Below are 26,429 nucleotides of genomic sequence, written 5' to 3' on the forward strand. Positions count from 1 at the left end.
AAAGCTCATACCAAGAACAAACTTAGTTGGGCTCTAAGGTGCTACTGGAAGGAATTTTTTATTTTATTTTGTTTCGAGTAAATCAGGTCACGGATTTTATAGCATAGCCCGTTCCCCGAGGCGCTGGTTGGTTTCACACAAGGGGATTGCAAAGCCGGGGAAGAGTTAAAAGATTGCGCCGCATTTTGCAGCCTAGAATTCCTTACCAGCGCATTCTGCACAATTTGCTAAAAGAAAACGGCTGGCAGCATGGCTTGAGGCATTCCCGGAGACTAAAGTGCTTATAATGTTATTTAAAAGAAGAAGCAGCAGTTCATAGTGCAACCAAATGCGTGTCTCCCCACAAGTAAGCCCTACTGAATTCAATAGGGGTTACTCCCAGAAGTAGACGTTCAGTTGAATTCAATGGGGTTTACTTAGGAGTAGACATATCTATAATTGCACTTGGTTCTCTTGAGCGAGGTAGAAGATGCAGCTTGACATTAGTACGGTACAGGTACAAACGGGGACGCAAACTGTTAGCCTGCTGATTTTTTTTCACACAATCCAAACACCTACTGCTAAATCACATAGCCTACTGCTAAATCTGTTGACATTGCACCCAAATTCACTGCCTGAACATTATTTTCAATTAAAAAATGAGCTATGGTCAACTTACTACCCCTCCTGTTCCCAAAGCAGATGTAGGACAAACTAAATGAACAGAACATGCAAGAGAGCCTTCAGCAACATACGTTGTGTGTGCGTACTGACAGTGATCCTTGTTCAAGAATAAAAGTGTTTCATATACTTAAAAGCAGTATTATCTCCGAAATGTTGGAACAAGAACTAACCCAGGGTTTGTGTTTCCTTTGGAAATGAGACACAGCGGAGATTGTGGTGTCTTTATGATATATGGCTTCTTTGCAACCTGAGCCTATAGTAAAAGGGTTCAAAGCATTAAGCTCCAAGCGGGTACTGTTTCTCTCATGGCAGTGGATCCAAACTGCCAGATCCCACCAACTCATTCTTCCTCCAGCTTGCAAAAAATGCAACCATTTTTCTTTTAAGCTCTGCTTTTTGTCTCTGCTAATTCTCTCAGCTCAGGTTGGGACACCATGCGTGGTTACATGTATGTTAAATACAGTGGTACCTCGGGTTACGTACTTAATTGTTTCCGGGGTGCCGTTCGTAACCCGAAAAGTACGTAACCTGAACAGCGATATCGTGCATGCGCGAACTGTGCAGAATGCTTCTGCGCATGCGCAGACCGCGTGCGCAGCGAAAAACTTCTGGGTTACCGGAGTACGTAACCCAAAAAAACATAACCCGAAGCGGATGTAACCCGAGGTATGACTGTACTTGTTATGTTAAATACTTTGAATACTCTAAAGACTAATGGAGGAGCTAAGTATTGTTATTATTATGTTTCAGTGAAGTTCGCGTTATAGGACAGACACAAATTGGAAAACGTCTCTTTGAATCTAGTTCACTAAACATGAATTACACATCAAGTACTTCTTCTCAAGGCATGCTGTTATCAGGTAAGAGTCTTACTTCACAACTGAATAGCTGCTGTTTTTCCTGAGCTTACATGCAGTACAGTATTGGAAAAACATTGAAAACTGTATTAAGGAGGAGAAAGGAAACAGGCAGGTGTGGGTAAGAGTTAAGCACTCCATTCCTGTCAATCAGTTATTTGCGTGGCCAGGCGGAGTCCCCCAACCCCATGCAGCCCCTGAGCGGAATAATGACACAAGACAACGTGCTATGGGATTAAAATTGGCCACAACTTTATTAAGATTCAGATGTAGGAAGACCTTGGCTCAGGCATTGGGCGTTTATCCTTCCCAGCCCCCCAGTCGGGCGTCTGGGTAACTTCAGGGTTATCCAGCATGTGTGGGGATTGGGCTAAGTCTGGAGAACATGTGTTCAAGCAGATAGCCCCCCCCCGGTTTGCCGACGCTGGAGGGGGAGGGCAATGACAACCTCTGGGCGTATGGCCAATGCCTCCCCCCAAGCCCCTTTAACGGGAACCCTGTTATTGCTACCGCACTGGGGGCATGGAGTCACCGCCCCCCCCCCATTTAGGAAGATGACTAAAGGATTCCGTCCAAGGCCTGCAACCACCAAAGTTGTGACAAATTGCTACGGGAAAGGCAAAACCTGCCAATGCAGGGAAATTCCTTTCCGGCCCTTCAACAGCGGCTGTTAACCTGCAAAGTAAGCGTTAATTGAGGGAGTGAAGGGTGGGAGAAGCTCTGGAGCCATTTGCTGCTTCTCAGGTAAGCTACACCCTCTATTGTGTACTGTGTGGTCCCTCCTCCCACCTGGCCAATCTCCTGGCAACACCTCCCCAGGCGGGATTGGCAGAGACCACAGGTATCTTGCCTGGGAATGTGGTGCCAGTCCGAACTGCCAGGTGCTGCTCTGGGATCTAAGGGGGCTGTGCGCGACCACACAAAATGCGCACCCCATTTGATGTGGGGAACGGTCATTCCTGCAATAGTTCCTGTGTCCCTGCATTTCACTTACCGGTAAAAAGAAAGCACACATGTTCTCAGCCCTGTTTCTTGATAATGTGGTGTTCCACCCTCACATACAAAGGTATAGAATGGATACTGCTCTGTTCCTTAATTGTTTCCCACAACTGTTTCCTCACCTTCAAACCACTTGAGGAACAGTTTGGCTCCTATTTTGTCACTAATATTGCACTGCCTATTGTTTAGGGGAGAGTGTGTGATAAAGTCAAAGTGGCAGCAGAGAAACTTTATATATTAACTCAGGTATATGTACTTTCAGGATTTGTGAAAAATGCCTCTTACTGGGAGCAAAAGCAAAGATGTTTGGCATGGAGCGGAACTCCATTTGCTACAGATCTAGCTAGCTTCCTCCATGGCTTCTCCCACGATAGCTGTTCTGTATGAAATCATTGTGCTATGTATGACTCACTCACATTTTACAGGTAGTGTGTATCTACCCAAGGCCATCACCCATAGTAACCCTCTCAATGCTTGTTTCATCTCTTTACTTAACACAGAAGGTCTGGGATGTTTTTGGAGAAGGACAGATGGGTAGCACCATATTTACAGGAGCAGATACCCTTAGCAATATTTTTCAGGTTGTTGTTATTTTCAGAGGCATGATTTTGACATGGGCAGTAATGTGTTCATCCCTCATCACACACACACTATAACCATCCTTCCTAATTGTGGGCACTGTTTGATAAAGCCATAAAAAGGTAAACACTTTTCCAGCTATAATTCTAAATATATTAAAATATTAGCAAAGTACTGCTTAAATCAGGAATAGCCAATGTGATGCGCTCTAGATTTTGTTGGGACTGCAGCTTCCCTCACCCCTAACCAGCATGGCCAGTGGCTAGGGATGATGGGAGCTGCAGTCCCCAAAACACACAAAACCCCTGGATTGAATGAAAAGGTGTTACAGCACTATAAAACGAAGAGTAAAAATATTTTTAATCGCGTGTCATTCCTACTTGAACACTTCCAATCCAAAATGAATGTGGAAGGACTTAATGGGTAAACACAAATAGATAAGCACTTAGTAAATCAGGGTGAAGACAATTTGGCCCTCCAAGTGTTTCTGGACTCCAACATAAGAATCACAGTCCAACCTCATCTATTGTTGAAAATTGTAGTCCATCCATATCTGTAGGGCCATCACTATGCTAAATAAACAATTCTTTAATAAATTATCACCTGCAATTAATATAATTTTTAATTGCTGCTCAGGGGAGCTGAAGCGTCTCCACCTACAGCAGCTACATCATGCTTCCGGTGTGGAGTGAACACAGCAGGATGAACATAGAGAAAATGTGTGATATCCCTGATTAGTATGGAAATGCAATTGCAATTCTGTTTGTAGAAGAGAGCAATGATTTATTCACTCCTAGGAACCACCTGTTTGGAAACAGTCAATGTTTACATAGTTCAATCCTCTGTTTCCAGTAGTAAAAGCTTTTTTCTGCCTATATGCTGTTCAGGATGTTCATTTCAGTGTGCTAAATTTGTCTCTGGTTTTGGAAGTGCTAATACGTATAGATTTGGTTCTTGGATCTGGTCCTAAACGTTATGTAGGATTACAACACATGCTTCGGCAGAGCCAGTTAATATTACAAAATCTCTTTTCTTGAAAATCTACAGTTTTTCTTTTTAAGTATCCTATCTTTCCACACCACTTTCATTTTAGGAAATGCCAGCTCTTCAGGTGATGAATTTGTAGCGAACAACATGTCACTCTTTGCTAATTACTTGGAAGATGATTTAATCAACATTGCTTTTGAAGTTTGCAGTACTAAAGAAACAGGTACGTTTGACGCTTTTCTAGATCTTATTTCTATGAGCAATTGGGTGTGTAGAGTCAGTGAAAGTTTTTACATTTATTTGTAATCTTTCAATAAAACTTACCCGACCTTTCCTTATAACGTTTGCAATGTAAAATCTATGAAAATCACTGCTTCTTCCCTGCCCCTCTGCTTTTTAATTAACAGAAGGTGTACCTGCATATGATTTTATAAAGTATTTGGAGGATATGACTGGGCATAGCCTTGAGAATGGTAAAATGCTCACGCTCTACAACATGCTGGACCCAAAAAGGCAAAATGTTCTTGTTGACAGAGAAACATTTCATGAAACTATGAAAGAATGGATAGCCATATGCTGTCAAGATTTGTAAGTGAAAGTCTGTTTTACTCTTCTCTGATTCCCCATTGGCTTCAATTGAGGTACAATTTGATATAATTTCTAAAACACAGAAGCAGTGTTTCTTGTACTCTGTTCTTCATTCTTGGTCTCTGACTGCTTTGGGGCAAAGCTGGAAGCCCGCATAGTCTACAGGGTGGGTAATGGGACCAGACATAGAATGGTAAAGCTATTGTTTCCCAATGTCCAGGCCCCTTTAAAGGATGCAGCTAGCACCACTAAGTTGTGGCCTTGCAACCCTAGTATCCACACACCTTAAGTAGTGGAGCTACATGTTATGAAGCACATGGGTTACTTAGATTCTCTTAAGATTTACTTTAAAACTGCAGTTACAAATGTACAGGATAATGTATTTGCATTGTAATTGTAATATGGGGGCAGAAAAATTGCAGAGGAGAATTGCTGAAGAGCACACCTGGTTCCTCAAAAATGCCACAACTTTGGCTAGTTTTCTTAAGATGGCTTTCTTCCAACTGGACTCTGACTCCAGAATAAGTCTTAACTGTAAGGAACAATAGCCTGGGATGGTGGCGGAGGGGGATGTTTGTATTTGGGGAAGTGGAAACTGATAAAAGAACTGTTGAGCACTGCCTCCCTGCCTACAAGTTCTTTCCCGCAAATCACCTCAGTCTCTACATTCAGGTTAATCAGCAGGTGTGTGTTTGGGGAACTGTTTTATAAGGTATGGGTTCTGCTATGATATTTATTTCATTTACGGTCTTCTTTAGTATAGTTTTTTTTTTAGTCTATTAAGGACACATTTTGCTTATGAAAGACACACATGGAGAGGGAGACAATAGGGGTTGGAGGGTTTATAGTACAACCAGTGCTTTTTGTTGCATCTGGAGCTTAGTTCTGGCACCCCTCAGGTGGGTGCCATTGCCATTATAAGAGAACCTCTTTTTCTAGAAAAATAGCACTGAGTACAACTCTTAATTATTTGATTCTGTTTTGTTCCCTGCTGTTGACTTTCAGACTCAGGCACTGTCTGATTCCCAAGCACCCAAGTATGAAAAATTGGATTGATTGTTGCCTAAGGAGACAAACAGAGGAGTAATTTTTAGATAACATGGGCATTCTGTCTCTCCATATATTACCTCTCTGTTCTGCCGGATATAAATAAGGATGAGACTGGAGCCAAATGTTCTCCTCTTAATTTTTTGGCTTCACTGTTAAGGTGACTGGAAAATGCATCCGTAATATAGTGCTGACGACTAAAACTGGAAATTCTTACTGTCAATTTCTCCTTAGCCTTTATCTCTAGCTACTTGTGGAGAAGATCTCAAGCACTTAGAGACAGTTTGAAGTGCAATCCCTAGATCATTGTTAATACAAATAAGATTTGGATCAAAATATTACTTCACAATATCTTTATCACATTAATTCTAGGGTTTCTCTGTAAATTCTATAGCTTATGCTTAATATAAAGAAGTTGTTTGCATAAATTCAATAAAAGAATTTTGCAAGTTCTTGAAAAATCAACCTTACCATTACCAAATGCCTTCAGATGGTTTAAGAACAGCTTTTTTTTTAACCTAGCATTTCAGAAACAGAAGTTGACAAGTTTACCACTACCACTAACAGAAATTTGCATTGCAATGGTGAGTAGGTGGATGGCTTACTTCTCCAGTCATGCATTATTCTTCACAAATGTTGGTGTTCTTTCTGTTAAAAGCAGAATCAATCATGACTTATTTCACTGACTACTACAGTAGTCACTATCTGAAGAAGTGTGCATGCACACGAAAGCTCATACCAGGAACAAACTTAGTTGGTCTCTAAGGTGCTACTGGGAGGAATTTTGTTGTTGTTGTTGTTGTTTTGACTATGGCAGACCAACACAGCTACCTACCTGTAATTGGTACTACAGATGCAGTGTTTGTGTCAGGTCCTGTCTATCTGGAATTGGCCTTGTGGGCTGTCCTGGGAAATTTGTAATCAAATTATCCAGGAGAAGCCGTAAGCCTATGCTTAATAAAGGACAATTGCCACTACTACTGTCATTAACTTGAAGGCGCAAATTTGGTCTAGTGAATATGGATAGAATGGGGCTGTGGTGGACAGAATGTTGAATGTAGATCTGGATTCAATTCCCCACTAAGTCTTACTCAGTGGTCTAAGCTACTTCAGAGGATTGTTGTGAGGTTAAAATGGGATAACATCAAAGTGCACCTTCTGTTTTTCATGCGATGATTGTATTGGATTTTTATTTAAAGAAAACTAGATATGCTGCCTCAAGTATGCCTAACACTTGCATTATGGCCAACATCTACACATTCATTTTATGTAACTACTTCTCACATGTTTGTGTTACAATGTTCCAAAAACCTAGCTTGGAACAACCAATGCCACCAACACAATGTCAATATGTATTGCAAAACTACATTTAATACAACACCCTTTTTTCCCTTGAACAGATATGATGTCCTTCTTATCTGATGAGGATGCTGACATATATGAAGGAAAACCTGGAGATTCTGAAGTGGACATTTCCAAGTAATGTTTATGAATATAAAAGTTGAAGGAATTCAGCTGTGTACATTGCATGGTGTTGCTGTTTACATTGCAAGAGGGGCAACACCACTGCCTCTTTCAAGGCAGTGGGCATAACTCAATGCCCTTCTATTAAATTTATCAGCTATGATGGGTGGGGTCAAAAAAGACACGTTATTGACCTCACCACCACAATCCTGTCCACGTCCTTGGCTGAAACAACTGAATCCTACCAGGTATAATTTGATGGTGGTCCAGGGACCTCCAATGGACCTGAACTAACTGTGGCATCAAGTTTAGCACAGATCTGGGTGATTTTGCCCATAAAGTGGTTCACAAATCTCTCACAGCTGGCTATTTACTGGTGGGTTTTTTGGGGTGGTGGGGTGGGGTAGCACTCTGGTCTAGACCAGCTGGTTTACCACTCTAAACAGTGAATTGCTGGGCAATTTACTGAGGATGCTACAGAGACAAGGTATTAGACCCCTGCAGGTTGGTTGAGTCATAGCCAATCCGAACCTCACTAGTGAATGATATGCCCATGACAATGGGGCAATATTCACCCACTGATTTTTCTCAGTGCACTCTGTAGCAAAAACCCAGGACATTGTCTGTGGTATGCATTGGGTGCATGATGTATTGAGACAGCTCCATGGTTGCCATGGCTGCCAGGAAGTACTGAAGTGACCCACATAGGGCAGCATCAACATAGATACTGATGACCCTCAGAACTAATGTCCTGGGATTCTGCAACATTACCCCTCTCCACCATCTCAGTCAGGGAAGTTGTAGGGCTGCAAGGCAGATAGTACTCCAACTAGAACCCTGTTCTGTGTCTGGCACCCAGCACCAAGTACAAACTCACACCCAGGTCCCAGATGGTCTGGCCTTCTGGTGAGAATGGTGGGATTCTTATGGATCACTGCCATGCCTCCTCCCTATCCCTCCGACCTTGACTGGCACGGCACTTACCAGGCATGCAAAGCTAGGTAAAGCCAGCCCTACCTCCCCAGTTCTCTGTAACACACCAGATTGGGCACCTCACCCATGATCAAATAATGGATAAGAATTGTTTTATTGTAGACTGACCTGGCATTAAGTAATACTGGATGGGAGGGCAGGCCAGCATGCTACCCAAGTCTGTGTTGGGGGAAGGCTGAGCAAGGCAACAGGTGCCAAGCATCTACTCCCTACATTTCTATGATAACATTGCCTATTCCCTGTTCTGTTCCTCCCACGCCCCAGGACCTTAGCAGTAGCTGCTTTCTGAATTTTCCTCACATTCTGTCTCTGATAAAGGCACATAATGCTGTTACTAGTTTTTCCCTCTGTCCCAAGGCCACTGTTCAACATCAGTGGGAGAGCTCAGTATCATATTACCACCCACCAAGCATCCTGCGTATGTACCCACTAATGGTTTCCATGTTTTCACCAGATTGCCATTCCCCAGTAGTCTATCTCTCACCAAGAGGCTGGGTTAGGCACATACACATCCGCCAAGTTTTTCCTGGCTCTTGCCCACGAATCAATCCAATCAGTAATCAAACATTTTGCAAGGTTAATGCAAAGGCTTGGACAAGCAAGTATTAGCATGATTATTCCTCACGTTCTGTTCATGTCATCCCAGCTAGGATGGGTACACTGGATCAGGGTGGGTGGATATTAAGTACATTAGATTAGCACTTAATGACTTGTAAACCTGCCAAAGGTTATAAACTGAGGAAAAGGTGTCTTAATACTGAAGGCCTACATTTTAATTTATTATGGGCTTTCGATTTAAACAGCAGCATTGAAGACTTAAAATACATGAATAAGAAAATGACTGCGCAATTACTGGAAATGCAGAAAGTAATGGAGTTGTCTGAGGAGTCCTATCTGCAATTGACAGATGATATTGTAGAGCTGAGAGGCAGACTGGCAAGGTATTATTTTCTAAGCGTGTGTGTATATATTCTCTCTCCTTTTCTCATTTTTGGAAGCATTGTTTGAAAGCATGTTATTATGACTGCACTGCCAGTGTACAAAAAGGTCAACTCACAGATCCAACTTCTTGAGTGGATCACTTTAAGAGAAGTATTTGGATAGATTGGTGGGTGGGTAAGAAACAGCACCAACCTGACATAGCCTTTTCTACTGATCAGTACTCACATGTAGTTTAAAAACCAACAAGGCTAGGTGGTGCTCAGTTCCATTTTACAAAGCAGTACCTTTTCTGACTTTATAAGTAGGCAGTATTAATGTTCTATTTAGTTTGCAACCTGTTTCTATGCACGTTTAATTGGAGGTTTCTCCCAGTAGGTTCCATGGGACTTTCCAGGCAAGTGGCAACATTGGGAATTTTGTAAAGATGTTGTGGGGTGTGTAGCATAAAACCAAATGGATGCTTTAGGAATATGGCATAATGGCTGCCACATCTAAAGGAGCAAAACACACACACACACACAACCCCACAAAATGCTCTAGCCATGCCCCCCTCCCATTATCCCTCCCTCAGTGGTAGAGAAATACACCTGTATCAGCCGCCATTGTGCTTGCTCACAGAGAGAAGTTATTTTCACTTATTCTCTGTTCAGGACAGGTGTGAGGCTGGGTGTCCAATCCTGGCATCCAATGAAATGTGGGCATGCTTGAAGGACATTCAGGACAGTAGAGACTGAGCTAGTGAAAGCAGGAACTGAGTGGGAACCTTATTGTGGCTTTTTGAAGCAACAATTTACCAAGACCTGTGGGTGCCATACTGGCGGGACAACCCCGATATAACTTGTTGGTTCATGCTTTTGTGCCTTGTCCTGCTTGTGAACTTTGCTGCTGCTTAAGAGCTTTCTAAAGACTCTACTGAAATGTATATAACCTTTTTTTTAAAGCATGCAGAAGCCTTTAGAAAACTACAAATATATATGGCGTGAACTTGAAGACACCAAGAATAAAATGGCAAGCTTGCATGAAGAGAATGGTGTGATCCGTAAATGTGTCGCAAGTCTGGTATTTAACAGCTCATTTTTTTACTGAGGTTGCTGCTTTGAGAGAGATAATGAATTCATTAGTAGTTGACATTTTGACCCTAATATGTTTGGAACTTTATTTTATTTCTAAATCGTCTTGCCAATAATCTGAACACCATCAAGTATAAATTCAAATAACACTATTATTCAAACTCATGCATTGTTCGTATGCACTTTGATCCTGATATCTGGAATTTGCTGCCAGTGACTCCCTGCTAGCTGCATGCTTTGCAGTAAACTCAAGTTTGCTGCCATGTAATGAGTGAAATGACTGTGGGTTTGAATGTAGGGTGCTTCAAATGATTTGATGGTAATTTGGCCTTTTACCCACTGTCCCTGAGCATCCTTGTATTGGTGTTTTTATGGGTACTTTATTGTGCATGAGAGTCAAGGCTTAAGAAACCAGATTGCAGAAAGGCCTTTGGACAAGCACAAGACCCTTACCATATAACTTATGGTGCCTTCAAACCCAGAAGCCAGCCATTGTGAGTGGCATTTTGAGCCCCTTAAACTTGAGGCCAAGTGTTGTTCACTCTGGCTTACCCATCGTGGTTATACAACCACCAGACTAGCTGCCAGGGGCTACAGGGGCAGCTTCTACTGTGGATAAAGTAGATGGGTCCTGACCTTTGTGCAAATACTTCAAGGTCACCAAAAGGGCAAATTTTAATATAGTGCCCAGCAAATTGTAGCATCCAGCTGTGAGACATCACTATTGCTGGTGGAGTGTGTGTGTCCTCTGCTTCAGTGTGTACACACAGCCTGTGTAGCACTTTAATATACCTTTCACACACTCATGAAAACAGGGATTTTCTAATGAAACCAGTGGTAATAACAAAAGGGCTATCTTTTCTCAACCAGCCCTGTCCATGATTGGCTACATTGTCATTTTTCCAGCCTTAAATTCAATAGTGCAGACTGAAAAAAACCATCCATTCCTTACCTCCACATAATGCTCAATAAGTAGTTTGTCTAGAAGGGCCCTGAGTCTCTCCCCCTCCCACCCCCACTAATGCGTTTTCATGCACTTCATCATTTCTTAAAACAGAAAGAAAGCGTGAAGTCCCTTGGTATAAAACTTGTTTCGCTAGAGGAGGTAAGTGCAAAGTTTCTATTTATTAATACAACAGCTTTTTTTTAAGTAGCAATAAAATTTGCCCATGGGGCAAATGTACAAAGCTCCCTGCATTGAGTCAGACAAATGGTCCATCTAGCTCACCATTGTCTACACCAGGTGCCGGCAAGGTTATCCGGCCATGGGCCGGATCCATCCCACAGAGCTCATCCGTGGGCCGGACATGCACAGCATGATGCCAGAAAGCGTGTCTGCGCATGTCCCTGGCACCGGAAATTGCTTTTGCACATGCCCAGACGCCTGCGCAGAAGCAATTTTCGGTGTCTGTGCGTGCGCAGATGCCATTTCTGGTGCCACTCGGTGAGTCCCTGCACTGCGCTGGTTTAGCGCAGCGCACAGGGGACTTGCCAAGCGGGCGGCTCAGTGACCAGGCAGCTCGTGGGCCACATCCGGCCCATAGGCCGGAGGTTGCCGATGCCTGGTCTACACTGACTGGTAGCAGCTGTTCAGGTTTCTGACAGGTCTTTCAATGGGAGATGCCAGGGATTGAAGCAGATACTCTGCCACTAATCTACAACCCTTCTGAAGAAACCTCTAATATTAAAAGGGGGGGACTACCATTTTGTTTATTCAGTATGCTATAATCTTATTTCAAACATTTCTTTTACCTGGTGTTTGATTTTTATCAGCATATAGCATTTGTCTTGCTGGATCAAGATCTCATATATTTTGAAGACTACTCACATCTTCAATTCCTTTCATTTGGTGATTACAGTGCTAGTGAGTTAATCACCTAGGGGAAAAAACTGGTTGGCCTGAAGAGATTATCTTAACCATGTTGCTGATTTAAGTGTTTCTTTTTCAGCTGCCTTCTTTGTAAATTTTGTAGTCTGCAGCTGAATGAAATTTTAGTCTGCCATAAATAAACAACACATCTAGAGTATGCAGTATAACATGAACCATCTCATGGGGGATCGCAACCGAATTCTCTGTTAGAAACTATAAATCCATTTACATGTGTGTGCATTCTTTCTATTCTGAAGAATATAAACATTAACATACAATCCTTTTGGTAATTTGCACTAATCTATCTCTTTGGCATTAGAATACAAAAGCCCACGAGGAAAGAAATACTTTTGTGTTTGAAGCATTATTGTTTCTGCGTTCAAGGGAACACTTTAAGAACTTTTTACTGGAAATAGTCTCTCAGAAGGATAGCATGTTGCAAGCCCTGATGGGAGAAATTGTAAGTACGGTAGTTCTATTACTGAATGTTTATTCTGGTGTTTCATATGTGGAGACTGTCAAGCAGTAAAAATGCTCAAATTCCCACCTTCTCTGCCTAACTAGGCTCAAACCTTTAATCTCTCATTCACCTCTTTTCTTAAAGTGGAGAATAATAAAGGGATTACTAAATGTAGAATGTATGTATGTCACAGTCGACTTCCAGATAGGTGTTTATTCTAGGATTGGTTTTTTTTATGGATGTAGGTTTTTCACAGCATTCACTCAACATCATTGACATCAAAATGTCAAGTCTATTCACTCCTCCTGCCCTTTAATCTGGATGTACACTTCCTACGGAAAATCTTGTTACCAAGAATCTATTTGCAATATCTGAACAACTTATTTGCAATATGAAGCCCCATCTGGAAGTAACCACAGTAATGTCTGTATTGAATCAAGAATTGCCTTGAATGTAAAGCAAACAAATACATCATATTTGTACAACAATAATAAATGTGAACTAGATAATGTGTCAGAAGAGGGCAGTATTCAATTATACAATCAGAGTAGAAGCTAGTTAAGTAAAAGGTATGTTCCTTTTTGGTTATTTTCTAAGACTTTAACCTTATAGGATAGTAAAGTCTAATTTTATGAGACCTGTAGTTCTGATTAAACCTAGGCTGCACTTTGTGCATGCACACGAAAGCTCATACCAAGAACAAATTTAGTTGGTCTCTAAGGTGCTACTGGAAGGATTTTTTATTTTTTATTTTGTTTGGTCTCACAGTTATTCATGAGTCTTGTTACAGCTGATAAATTATAATCGCAGGACTGAGGACTCTGTGATATGTTTCAACACCTGAAAGCATCTTTTGTTCTGTAGTTTTCTCCTGTCAAACATCTATATCCTTATCTTTCTAGGAGCTGAAACAGAAAATGGGTCACTTGCTAGTAACTGTATTACAGACTTTGGCCAACTTATGCCCATTCATTGAAAATTGGAACAAAGTCCTACAAAGATTAGAAACATTTCTGGAAGGGCCACAACTTTGGATGAAATCACCTCGGTATGTTTTGTTTTTCATAAAGTCAAGAGGCAGCAATCTTAAGCATACTTAACTTGTAAGTAAATCCTTCTGACATTAACTGGAGTTGCTTCAGGGTAACATAGATGAGCCTTGGCTGCAAGATTTTTGTATAGGAGCAAACAATGTCATTATCAACAAGAGTTCAGCTGCAAAGCGGGGGGGACGGGGACGGGGATGGACATTTTTGAGGCCAAATTGTGAGTGGGATGTCTGTCATGAGCTGACTGTAATTTGTCTTTTTGTGTTGGGAAATCCAATTGTGTGACTCCATCCGAAATGAACTATAGAAGGAAGAAAAGAATCTGTATATCTCTCATGTTAATCTCCACTCCCTCTTTGATTGTCAAAGCTTGAACTTTTGTTCTGTCTAGATAAGTGTCTAGTAGACAACCAGATGTCACCTAGTAGACAGTTTTTAGAAGGCAAGTGGCAGGAGGGAGTCGTGGATGCCAAGGAACCAGAACCAGTGAAGGCAGTGAAGGTCCTGTGTGAGTGTCTGGAAGCGGTTGGAGGATGGATGGCGGCTAACAGATTGAGGTTGAATCCTGACAAGACAGAAGTACTGTTTTTGGGAGATAGGGGGCGGGCGGGTGTGGGGGACTCCCTGGTCCTGAATGGGGTAACTGTGCCCCTAAAGGAGCAGGTGCACAGCCTGGGAGTCATTTTGGACTCACAGCTGTCCATGGAGGCGCAGGTTAATTCTGTGTCCAGGGCGGCTGTCTACCAGCTCCATCTGGTACGCAGGCTGAGACCCTACCTGCCCGCAGACTGTCTCGCCAGGGTGGTGCACGCTCTGGTTATCTCCCACTTGGATTACGTGGGGCTACCTTTGAATTATTCCGCACCGGATACCACCTGACCTTGCTACACCACTAAATGGTGGGGGGGACACACAGGGCTAAAGTTAAAAGAATCCCTGAATGAGGGCAAGACTGGTAATTCTCTTGGGGGATTGGGGGACTTATGGTAAGAAAATCAGCCTGGAAGCTGTAAAAAGGGAGGGTCATCAGAAGTAGTTAGGGTTTCATCCATTTAATCCTAGCCACTCCTGAGTTCAGTGGGGCTTCCTGCTATGTAAGCAGTTAGGATTGCAGCCCTAGTTATCCATTTTGAACGGGAAGTCACATATTTACATTATAATGCATTTATAGAACATAAAAAATAAATGGGAAAACTATACCTAATGTAAATTAGCCTGAGTGGAAGCCAGAGGGTTTTGGGTGGTTTTTTTTTGTAGTGTTTGAAGGCTATGATTAAGCCAAAATGGCATTTAACTCACTCCAGTTTCTCTAAGGCTTAGATAAATGCCAGCTATTTATAACTCCTAAATTTCAAAATAAAATATAATACTGTTTTAAAGATTTCAAGGCACATCTTTATAATACTTGGCTTAGCGGTGTTTGTTTATTAAATTAAAAAAAAAAAGAATTTAACCTTTTGGTACCTAACAAAAATAGGAAGGGGAAAGGAAACTAACAATAGTGAAAAGATAAATCCTGCCATCCGGGAACATCTAATCTCATGTATACATTTCACTTTCTTTAGTAGGATTGTGTTATTATCTGTGTTATGGTTTAGTTAGTGTTTAGAGAGTCTTGCATCTTTGTTTAGCGCTGGGCAAAATAAAATGGGAAAGTGAATCCTTGTTCTAAATATAACCAGGAGGCAAGTTAATAAATCAAGGTTGAATGGAGTACACAGCCCACAGTATGATAAGGCCACATTTTAAATGAGGAATTCCTTCTGTGCAAAGACTATTCATGTGCCCATTGGAATTCCCACAGCGGCAGAAGCACTAAGACAAAGGCAATTCTGTTGGCTGGAAAACTTAATGGCAATATTGGTTCAGAAGCCAATGGTATCTCAACTGAATATGGGCAGTTGGCAAGTTTTATTAAAAACTTGCCAACATAAGGAAACAACAACAACAAAAAGAAATCCTAATCTTTATTGCCCCCTTTATTTTATAGCCTTAATGTTGAACATCATGAGGAGGAGGAATTGGGCGAAACAAATGAACAATTGGAACAAAGCACACTTGAAGCAGAGTTTCAAGCTTCCACAAACTGTATGATGAATTGTGACAGTTGCTGCTTTGAGAGAGCGAACATCAGAACTTCCAAAGAGTACTGTGGAGCCAATCTAAGCAAAAAAGCTTTGCAAAATGTAGATGCCATCACTTTCAGCAACCAAACATTAACACAAACGCCAGAAAAAGACCAAATATTGGTACAGTGTCAGACCTGGAAAAAATTGTTAGGAGGGAAAAAATGTTGGAATCCAGAAGGAAGGCTGGAAGCCATTTTGGAAATTTCTAAGATATTGGCAAATGACAAGAATACTGTGTTAAATGAAAAAAAAGAGTCACGTAAAGAGGAACATAAAATTCAGCCAGAACAGAAGGGAAACCTAGCTGCAGCTATAAAACTGAAAGAATTGGTTCTTAGAATTCTCAAAGATCTCTGCGAGGGTGTATCAGAAAGCAATGTGACAAATCTATACGCCCAACAGATGATAAAAGTACTTCAGCTGTGGATTTCTGAAGGGGAAGGAAACTTTCTGTTTCAGGAAAACTCAAAAGAAACAAAGGAGAATTTTCAAATGGACAAAAGGATGCCAAACTTCACTCAGGTAGTGTATGGAATGCAAATATTTAATATAATTTGAAGCTCAATGAGCATTATAATAGCTCATTTCTGTTGCCTTCATAAGAAATTTCCCTGCTTCAATGCACTTTATTTTCCAAGCTTCAGTTAACAAGCAACATGCATACTCATTTAGCTCATTTAAGATTTTTAAAATCTGTACCCATAGTCTATCTATAATAGTTAAAGAATTTTATTAAAATAGGTGACTACATGAGGGTCCTGAAAGCAACTCTGAAGCTATTTTGAGCACATAGAAGGCAAAAGCAGCCAAAGTGTGGGGATAATATCCAGTGTTAATCAGAGTAGACCTGCTACTACTACTACTGATCATAATTTTATTATTTATACCCCACCCATCTGACTGGGTTTCCCCAGCCACTACTGGAATCAATTAACAATCTATGGCCTTTTAAACTGTGGGGGTATTGTTTTGGTTTGTTATTTTATGTTATGTATTTTTGTGTTTTTATATTGTAAACCACCCTGTGAACCTTGGATAAAGGACTGTGTAGAAATTTTAACAACCACCCCCAACGTTTGAGAGCCAAAACACATGCACAGATGAGCACAGCTTTATGGGTTACAGCATGGTGCTGATAATGCCAAGGTTGCAGGTTTGATCCTGGGACAACTGCATATTCCTGTATTGTAGGGAGTTGGACTAGTTGATCCTCAGGGTCCCCTCCAAATCTACAATTCTATGATCAATAGGAGTTCAGAAGATTATGGGAGAGAGGGACCAAAAAGGTCATGTGCATTGTGTGAAGACATCCCCACCACATCTCACAGTGATTTGACCTTGCTGTGTTTTAAGCTGCTAATGTGACCATACAGTTTATCTCTTTTCAGACACTATATGAAAAGGGGAAACGGAGCAAGCCAAAGCATGCCCAGCCTCCCCACATTAATTATAAGGTCTGAAATAGCCTTCACATGTATGTTGTAGGTGTAGAGAGCACTGTCTACGCATTTAGGAGTTCTCTGCAGAGTTTGAGCAGGAGGGGTTGATGGAGCCCGAAGGATTTGTTTAAACTTCCTTCATTGTCCATGGTAAAGCATGCCAGTTGGAGATTACTCAGGAGGACTGCACAAAGCTAATGCTTGGAAGATGGCACCAACAGGCCTCTTACAGACATTTTGGATAGGGAGCATTTCTTTTTCATGGTTTTGGCTGGGCGGCTTTTCATAGCGAGAGCATATGTTTTCTCATCTCTACAGGGATAATGCAGCTTTTAATACTCAGAACTAAAATATTGTGTTTATTCAGTCTGCAGAACCAACAAAGTGTGAGGAGTTGAATCACAGCAGTGACAGCGTAACATTCGTTGGCATGAAAAATGAGCTACCCCATTGTTTTTCAATGGCTCATCAATGTTCAGCACATCAAGAAGACAACAATAGAATGAGTGGTAGGAAAAAACTTCCCGTAGAAAACGCTAAACAGAGTGTTGTTTCCTCTCTCCCACTATGCAATTTGGCTAATAAACCTGGAGGTGCGTTATGAAATTGACTTTAAGTATTCAGCAAACATTGTATCCTATATACCAAACAGAAATAAATGACATTCCTTCTTAGGGTTCCTCCAGACTTGCTATTCAGCATTCGTCTTTATGTGCTTGCTCAAAGCTTAAGTGTTAGTCTATGTCTTTACTGAGCATTCATTCTGATTTGCTTATGGGATGGATATACAACAATTAGCATCTGTCCTGATTTGTTTGCAGTGAGGTTATGCATCTTTCCATTGATAATTTGTTCTTCCCAGACTTTTCAGTGAATGTCACTTTCCTAACCGCAAAAAATGAATTTATTGTGCTAAGAGTGACAGAGCACTTCAATCCTCTTTAATTCTACCAACCTATATTTCCAAATTGTTCCTGAATCCCTCCTGCAAAATAGTGACATTTGCCCCATTTTTTTATTTGCCAGCAGCACACAGTTAAGACTGTCACTCAATTTCATGTTTTTTCTCCTGCCAACCAGACAATCTCACCCTCTCATTACCTTAAATGATGTCATTATGTTTTAATTTACCCTTCCCAACAACTCAACTATTTGCCACTGGACTTGCGGGCAACTGCCAGCTTCCCATCCTCCCCTCGACTTTAAAAGTCTATCAGATATAGAGGATTCAAAGTTGCAGGTTTTGTTAGCAAATTTATTTGAATGCAGCATCTCCATGAGCATCATTCCTGATTATTTAAATTTCAGTTGTTGAGTAGGAAGATAAGTTAAACTGTTGCTAGGTATAATCAGACTGAATTGCCTGGAGTTGTTCTGATGGGTTATGGTTGCCAGGCTATTGTTGCCTGAGATAGAGAAAAAACATATGCCACACCTATACGCTTGAACACTTCATAGGCAAGGATGGCACTGTTTCTGCAAAGTTTCATTTTTTCCCTAGCATTTATTGTGTGGTTCAACTGTATCATTTTAATAAGTATCTAATAGTACTGCTCTGTTCTCTTTGTACAAGCAGATGAAAAATACTCTGAAATGGAAAAACCTGCATTGCTAATGAAAAACAGAAAACCCAGCAAGGTAAGGAAATGAGATTGTAAGAACCTTTGGTATTTTAAATTTGAAATTAAGCTGTATTCATGTAGGCAAATATTCATGTAGGAGTTGTTTCCTCTAATGCCTACATTTCCAGGCAAACTGGGGTTACAGCACCATACCTCATTCATTACCTGGTGTAGTGGTTTTTAATGTATCTTAGAGCATTTCTTGGTATTGATAGTGAACAGGTATTCATTCAATCCTAGACTGAAAGTAATTTCTCCAAAGCAATAACAACTATATTCATGACTTTCATAGTGGGATATTGAACTACTACATCATGATCAGCAAGCAGGTCTAACTCTAGTAAGTAGAGGCTGCCTGGCAACCCTATTGTGCTCTGTGGGTAAAACTGGGTACTGATGTAATAAATTGGAATAAACTAACAGATTCTCCAAGCTTTATTGCCTTGCCAGATGGGTTTTTGTTGGCAATGGGTGGTTTGCAGAAATTACATAGAGGACCCTGAGTTGCATTAGCTGGAGATAGAGAGATTGAAATGGATGCAATTCTGATTTAAGCACAGTTATTTTTTTTAGGATCTTCCCCTGTCCCCTCCTTCATCTAGACTAACTTTCTGCATGCCACATTATTTTGTTATAGTATATTCAGGACACTGGGCAGAACCCTGTCAGTAGAAGCCCTGCATAAAGACTTCCACTTGTACAACAGGGCATTCCCACCCCCCATATCCTCCCCCCACCAAGCCTATCCTTGCACCTCCAAAAATTGGCTCTGGCAGTTCAGGAGAACCTCCAGAACAGTTTGCAGGGGGAGAGGACGTGGGATCATTCCATCTGGCAAGCTGATATGCCTGTGCAGACTGAATGTTTGTCACAGTGCAGTGTTGAATTCCATCCACTAAATGGTGCCCATTTACTGTAGGATTATAGTGTGATGCAGTTTCATCAACCTAGTTTGTTATACTCCCATACTTGTGGTCTACTTTAAAACAAATACAGTACAAGTACTGTAATTCTAATTAAGTTACTCTGCTCTTATAAAATCTGACTGCAGAATTAACAACTAGTTGAACAAATTTCCAAATGATCCTTATTAAATAGCTTTTACTAATGTAAAAGCATTCAGGACTCCTCACAATTGCATTTAATACAGTTTTTAAAAGTTAGTTGTCATTCCCCTTATTTTACTGGATTCTTGAGCTGTGTGGAATAACTTTTTATAGTTTAACAGTTTTGGTTTGTGATGGCATGTCTCTCTTCCTTGGGGAGTAAATTCTCTTGCTAATGAACGGAGAATAGTGTTCCCCAGGCCTCTCTTGACGTTTGACTAAGAATAACATCTTTCACTACCAAGAAGCTGTGTGTAAAATTAGAATTTCTCAGGGCAGATTGAGAACAAGATTTGTTTATGCCTTGTGCTTTTAAAATAGGATGACGTTACAGGGTTTGCTTTATTGTTAGTGTGTGTGCTCTAGGCATCAATTGGAGAGAATGAGTATCTTCTACACCACCTATGGAAAAGAGGTTTCATTTATGGCCGCAAAATATAGTACCTTGTAAGAACATTACAGTACTTGATTTCTTGGTGAGAAAATTTCTTTGGAATAAAATAACTCAAATGTATCTATAATAACTAGGCTAAGACCTGTATGAAATTAAGTATTGCCCAAGAACATCTGTGAAACCTTATGCATGGCAAAAGCAGTATGTGACAAATACTTTATCCAGTCTTGGGGTACCCATGGCCAAAATGTACATGGCCAGACACTCTTGACTGTGTGGTAGAACATTGGTTTTCATACCACATTTCATTATCAGTTGATGCTGCAGATGTGCACAGCAGGGCAGAAGCTTCAGTGGAATGTTGTGGAGTTAGTATTGTCTGCAGAAGTCCATATCTTCCTTTCCTAGATAGTATACATTTCACAACAAAGGGCTTGGGATGTTTGATTTATATTTCTCTAAATCTATTTACAATATGTATAGTCCACCTTTTAGGCGGACAATGGGCTTCCAAGTGAAAGGGTGCTGGTCCCTTATGAAGGCTCTTGGAGTGCAGGAGTGATGATAGAAAATAAATACTGCTTCTAGTGTTATAACTAAGCAAACGTGCATGTGGAAATACTTCAATTTGCTCTTGGTACATTCTGTCATTTGTTTTGAAGGTAATAATAATAATAATAATAATTTATTATTTGCACTCTGGGCGGCTAATAGATAGAGAGAGGTATAGAGAGTTTGGTGCATAGTTTTATGAAACTGGATAGCCCCTTTTGTGTTTAGTTTTTCTGTATTGGTGGGGTTTGATTCTGTTGATCAAGAATGGCAAAAAGCCCCGTCTCCATGTCCAACACTTCCCTAGTCTATGTCTAAGTGAATTCAGATGAATAGACTGCCTAAGAGCAAGCACACTTGGTCTCTGGTAGCATGGTTGTTTGGAGTGCTGTTTTTCTAGAAAAAAAGGTATCAAAACTCACCATGAACACTTCCCCTGTTCTCTTATAATGGAAATGATGCCCTCCTGAGAATTGCTGAACTGAGTTCTGGCGAGTTCTGGCTGAAAAAAAGCCCTGATTGTTTGTATCATCCTTCTAAGCTGTGAGGAAGATTTGGCATGCATCCGATAACAGATGTGTGGTTTAGATGGCTTTGTGGACTTTGGAAGAGAGATCTTCACCTGACATGACCAAGAGTAGAAGCACATGGACACAATGGAGCAGTTGGCAAGACAGACCATAGCTATAGAACCTTGGAGAGCTCCGACTGTTAAGAGGGATACCCCCCCCCCCAAACCAGGCTTTCTGTGTGTCTCAATTGCTTCTCATCTGCTGCATTCTGTGTGCTGTTGTAGAGCAGGAGGTGCTTGGCCTCTTGGGTGAATTGAGCTTGGCAGGCCTAAGGATCCCAGCTCAGGCTCCACAGGTTCAAAGCTGCTACGTTTCAGGTTTTGTATCAAGACCTCCTGGTCATGTTCTTCAGCTCAAGATGCGATGGCCATGGGCTTGACTGGCTCAGTCTCTTCTCTTTCCAAACCTCAGCTATCACTCAAGGCCAGGACCATGACAAACGTTATTCCAGAGGTGCCAGTCATAAACATTTCCGTTCTGTGTTTGTAAGGTGGCTCAGTGGCCTGAGGAAAGTTGGTATCAGTGGTAATATGGTAGTAACATCAGTATGATAAGCTTGAAAGGACCAGAGCCTTTTTGGAGGTAACAGACTAGTCTTAGTAGAGATTTGTCTATTTTTGTATTGTGTTTGTGTCAAGCCTCTGACATTGATTGGCTGAGCTAGTGCAATGACATGGAGCATTCAGTTGCCCAGGGAACAAAAATAGTTTGTGGTCTAGCTTCTGTGAAGAAAGGGAATGTTGCACACAAGAACAGGGTGACATTGTAGGAGAGCACCAAGGAGGCAAGAGGTAAGGAGGTTGAAGAAAGAGAGTAAACCAGGCACTAAGATTGAGAGAGGGGTGGAAGAGGAGGAGGCTTGGGGGAAAGGGTAGAAGAGGCAGGGAATTCAGGCAAGATGGAGCTAATTGGAGAGAACTCTGTAGAATCTGCGCAGCAATTAAGATCAGAAGGGACTTTATGGTTGGGGGAGAAGCAACAGAGTGCCAAGAAACCAGGGCTGGATCTACATTAATCTTTTGAACGTTATTAGTTATATTGTTCTATAACATCACCTTACCTTTAACATGCAGTTTCCCTATTGTGGGTGACTCATAGCTCTGCAGCACCCTCTGGTGTCATATTTTAATAATGCATTATTAACCACGAGTGTAGATCCGCCCCAGGTCAAGGGACAAAGCAAGTGTGGCCTGAAAAGGTACAGAAGAGAGATGGGAAGGTACAGAACTGAAGAATGAATGGGACAAAATCGGGGAAGTAGTATTGCTGCTGTGCACTACTGTTAGGAAGGAAGTCGGCCATTGGACTGGTAGGGCAGAAGACAGGGAGGTCAGCAGTAGAACCAATGATAGGTGGAGTCAACTAATTCTAGTTTTATCCCCATCCACCTCCCTACTGAGTTCTACAATGGGAACACTGACATTAAGGGGGAGGAAGCTGACAGCCAGTGCTGCCCCCTGGACTGGATATAAAACAGAAGGTAGGCAGGTAGAGCAGACAGAGGTTGATGGGGCAGTACCACATCTGCCCTAATGGACAAGCCTCCACAGGTTCACTGGGAGCAATATTCACTGGCCTTAAAATTTTGAGAGAGCGCATTTAGCAATAGATAAGTGGAAGTAAAACACCCTTTTGACTCAAGTGACATGTGTTGGCTCATAGTAGATTAGACTAGTGGTTTGCCACAATAGCTAACAGACGTTCTACCCATATACAAACTTACTTGTCGATTATGCTAGGATGTTATTTGCATTCCTGTAGGATCGTGGAGAGGAAACAGGACGTGACAGTGCATTATGGTGTGACTATTTCTTGGTGAACAGTAAATGGGCACCGTTAACACTTAAAAATGTTATATACATTCTGTGGCAGTACTAATACTAACTAAAAAGCCCTTTAAATGTCTGTGACATATGTACTGTATTATGTCACTGTATGTAATATGAGACAAGTATTTTGTTACAGTCTCATGGACTATTAACAATGTAACTGTTTAAAGATATACAATTGTTTTCAGAAAACTAAAGGATTTGGGCAAGTTATTGATCTAATAATAGATGAAATTGTGTGATGAAATTTCTTGATTGGCAAAACTGCTGCTTTTCTGGCTGCTGGAATATTCAGTATTGGCTCAGTTAGGACATTTAAGTGTATTTGGCCTTCTTAATTATCAAATTAAAAACACTAAAAGTGTTTCATTCTCAGTCTGGTTTTCCAATAAAAACATTTCTGCATCAGATTACTGACATTTTAAAAAAAATCTTTGCTCATCTGTGATAATTGCTTCATGTAAAAAACAACAACCCTGTACTGTATTGCCTAGCGGAATGTCAGCTATTCATTTTAAATTGGTGAATGACTTCCAGTTGTGCAAACTTGATAAATGTTCGTCTTCCATGCTGCTAGGAACCAGTCCTAATATTATTTTCTAGCTTTGTCAATTTTACCACTTTCTTTGAGGGGGGTGGAGTCTATTAGACCTACATATGAATGGATATGGATTTTGTGTAGCTTATCATTAGTAAATATTGCAAGAATTGCTGAATAGATACACCTGAATTATAATGCATTCTTAGCCTAGTCTTTAGGATAGATCCACACTTTCCCATGCACATTTAGATTTAAGCTTCAACAGAAGTCTGAAAGACTATATTGTTGAGAAAATAACAGGACAGAGACTGTGGTGGTACACACACACACACACACACACACAGAGAGAGAGAGAGAGAGAGAGAGAGAGAGAGAGAGAGAGAGAATGTGCTATCTATCTCATGAATGTGCCTCCCAATTATCTACAAAACTGCATAAGGATTACATGTCCCCATTTCAGACTTGTTTTACTGCACTTTTTCTATCTTTGTCCTAGGGTTCAAGGATGTTCAATCTTTTGCCATTGTGTAGTTTACACTAGTCATTGTGTAGTTGCACAACTAGTTTGAGTAAGTCCTGTACATGGGCAGCCATTGCATTGGGCAGAGTGAGGTGCCTACCTCAAGCAACTTTTTTGGGGTGTGAAGGGCAGCAAATGCATAGTTATTTGTTTATGTGTTTTTCCTGCCAGACGGGAGAAGAGGTGATTGCCTCAGATGCCAAAATATTATTGGGTACTGTGCACCTTGACTTGGTAGGGGGCGGGGGGGGGGGGTGCTTTGCTGTTCTGGCTCAGGCAGCAAAATGTCTTCTGCCTGCTCTGGCTGGGGATGAGAGAGCACTGATTCAGCAAAGCTTGTTTACATTCTGCCTGCTTTTCACAATGGTTTTCACCAGATTCTTGGAAGGTGGCTCTTCATTTCCCTAAGTTCCTTTATTTTCTACATTTATCCAGTACAGTTTTTAAAATGTGGTGTGTGTGTGTGTGTGTGTGTGTGTGTGTGTGTGTAATGCAAATGATACTTATGTAAAAGTGTTTTGGAAAAGTACTGACTGTGAACCAAGAGACTGCTTTTATGATCCATAGAATTAAAATAGATGGCTTAAAAAAATTAACCCTTCCACTCTCAGATATTTTTGCAGATACAGACACCCAGTGCTTTTTCTTCTTTCTGGGGGTACTCGAAGGTATGCAGTACCAGCACCTTTCCCCTCTCCAAATGTTAAAAGGGTGACACTTACTGTAACAAATTCATGGTGAGTACCAGCAGCTTTAAACAAAGCAAAACAAAACACTGCGGTCACCCATATAATGGAGATGATGTTAACAAGCAAGTGTTGTTTTCGATAGTACAGATGGATCTGTGTGTGACTATCAAAATGAAAATGAAAATGTTATTTTCAAACACAGATTTATCAGATTCCCAGGACTGGACTGGAGATCAAAGTGATAGAAGAGCTTTCTATTTCATGCCATAGTGAATTGAACTACAGAAAAGTATTGATTTCCCCCCATAGGTTTGTTTATTTCCTTGTTGGGAATAATAGTCTTCAGAGTTAACTCACATCTTATTTAAATCTGCTGTAAATAAATGTACCAAGAAGAATGCTACCCATTCTCCTAATCATTTAAAATCCCAAGGAAACATGAATAGGATTACCATGTAATTGGACTGTGAATGAGGCCTTGTTTGTTTGTTTGTTTGTTTGTTTGCCTTCTTTTAGGGATTTAAACCCTACCCTTCAATAGAATTCTCAGACCATCTTAGAATTAAAACAAACAAACACAAAATATGCACAAGAATGACAATGAATAGCATTACTGGTTTGTCACATGTACAAAACAGAGGACTGGAATCATTTCCCTCTTTTTGGATTAGAAAGCTGCATAAATCTTACATCATTATAATTTTGCTAGATTTAGAGTACAGTTCTATACCTGGGATCTGATGGCTGAAGAGTGGTAGAATTTGGTGGGAACTGCTCTGTGTTGCATAAACAAGCACTTGGAAGGGAGTACACAGAGAAAGGCCTTAGATGATGAATGCAGGGTCCAGATTGGTTCATGTAGGCAGAGGAGATCCTTGAGCTATTGGAGTACTGAGCTGCATAACACTTTATAGGCCAAAACCAGCACTTTGAATTGGACCTGGAAACTAATTGGTAGCCAGGTGCACGGTGCCAGGATTGGTCTTATGTTCAGGCCATCTTGCCCCAGTCATTAATCCGGCTGGCTGCTGAATTCTGCACCAATTTCAGTTTCCAAGCCATCTTCAAAAACACCCCCACATATAACACAGTCATTTTGGTAATCTAACCTAGACGTTACCAGATCATAGCCAACAGAAGTTGAGCTATTTCTGTCCAGATAAGGGCCTAGCTGGGTCACCAACTAAAACGGATTGATGGCACTTCACACTACCAAAGCCACCTGGAGCTTACCGGTAAGTGATAGTAGTGAATCTAGAATTACCCCCAAGCTTTGAACCTACTTCTTCAGAAGGAGTGTAACCTCATCCAAAGCAAACCATGTTCCACCCATTTGGTCAGGTGAACCACCCACTAATAGTGCAACAGTCTTATCTGGATTAAGCTTCAGTTTATTGACTCTCTTCCAGTCAAGGCCAAGACATCAGTCTAACCACTGCCACACTTGCAGATGTAAAGGAGAGATATA

The 26,429-nt window shown here is 41.1% G+C and overlaps 2 protein-coding genes across 2 annotated transcripts; both read left to right on the forward strand.

The window, feature by feature from the left end:
• Window positions 1-1,477: 1,477 nt before the first annotated feature.
• LOC117055682 (lymphoid-restricted membrane protein-like) lies at window positions 1,478-7,203 on the forward strand. The gene is made up of 5 exons (XM_033165846.1): window positions 1,478-1,523; window positions 4,192-4,308; window positions 4,493-4,673; window positions 6,243-6,304; window positions 7,121-7,203. The coding sequence occupies exons 1-5, from the start codon at window positions 1,478-1,480 to the stop codon at window positions 7,201-7,203; spliced, it is 489 nt and encodes a 162-aa protein (XP_033021737.1).
• A 1,764-nt stretch (window positions 7,204-8,967) lies between these two features.
• LOC117056380 lies at window positions 8,968-25,424 on the forward strand. Its single transcript, XM_033167101.1, has 9 exons — window positions 8,968-9,118; window positions 10,061-10,178; window positions 11,247-11,294; window positions 12,379-12,519; window positions 13,422-13,567; window positions 15,559-16,219; window positions 17,504-17,645; window positions 18,713-18,774; window positions 25,164-25,424. The coding sequence occupies exons 1-9, from the start codon at window positions 9,003-9,005 to the stop codon at window positions 25,311-25,313; spliced, it is 1,584 nt and encodes a 527-aa protein (XP_033022992.1). The 5' UTR covers window positions 8,968-9,002; the 3' UTR covers window positions 25,314-25,424.
• The last annotated feature ends 1,005 nt before the right edge of the window (window positions 25,425-26,429 follow it).

Source organism: Lacerta agilis, chromosome 1, assembly GCF_009819535.1.
Source record: "Lacerta agilis isolate rLacAgi1 chromosome 1, rLacAgi1.pri, whole genome shotgun sequence".
NCBI lineage: Eukaryota > Metazoa > Chordata > Lepidosauria > Squamata > Lacertidae > Lacerta > Lacerta agilis.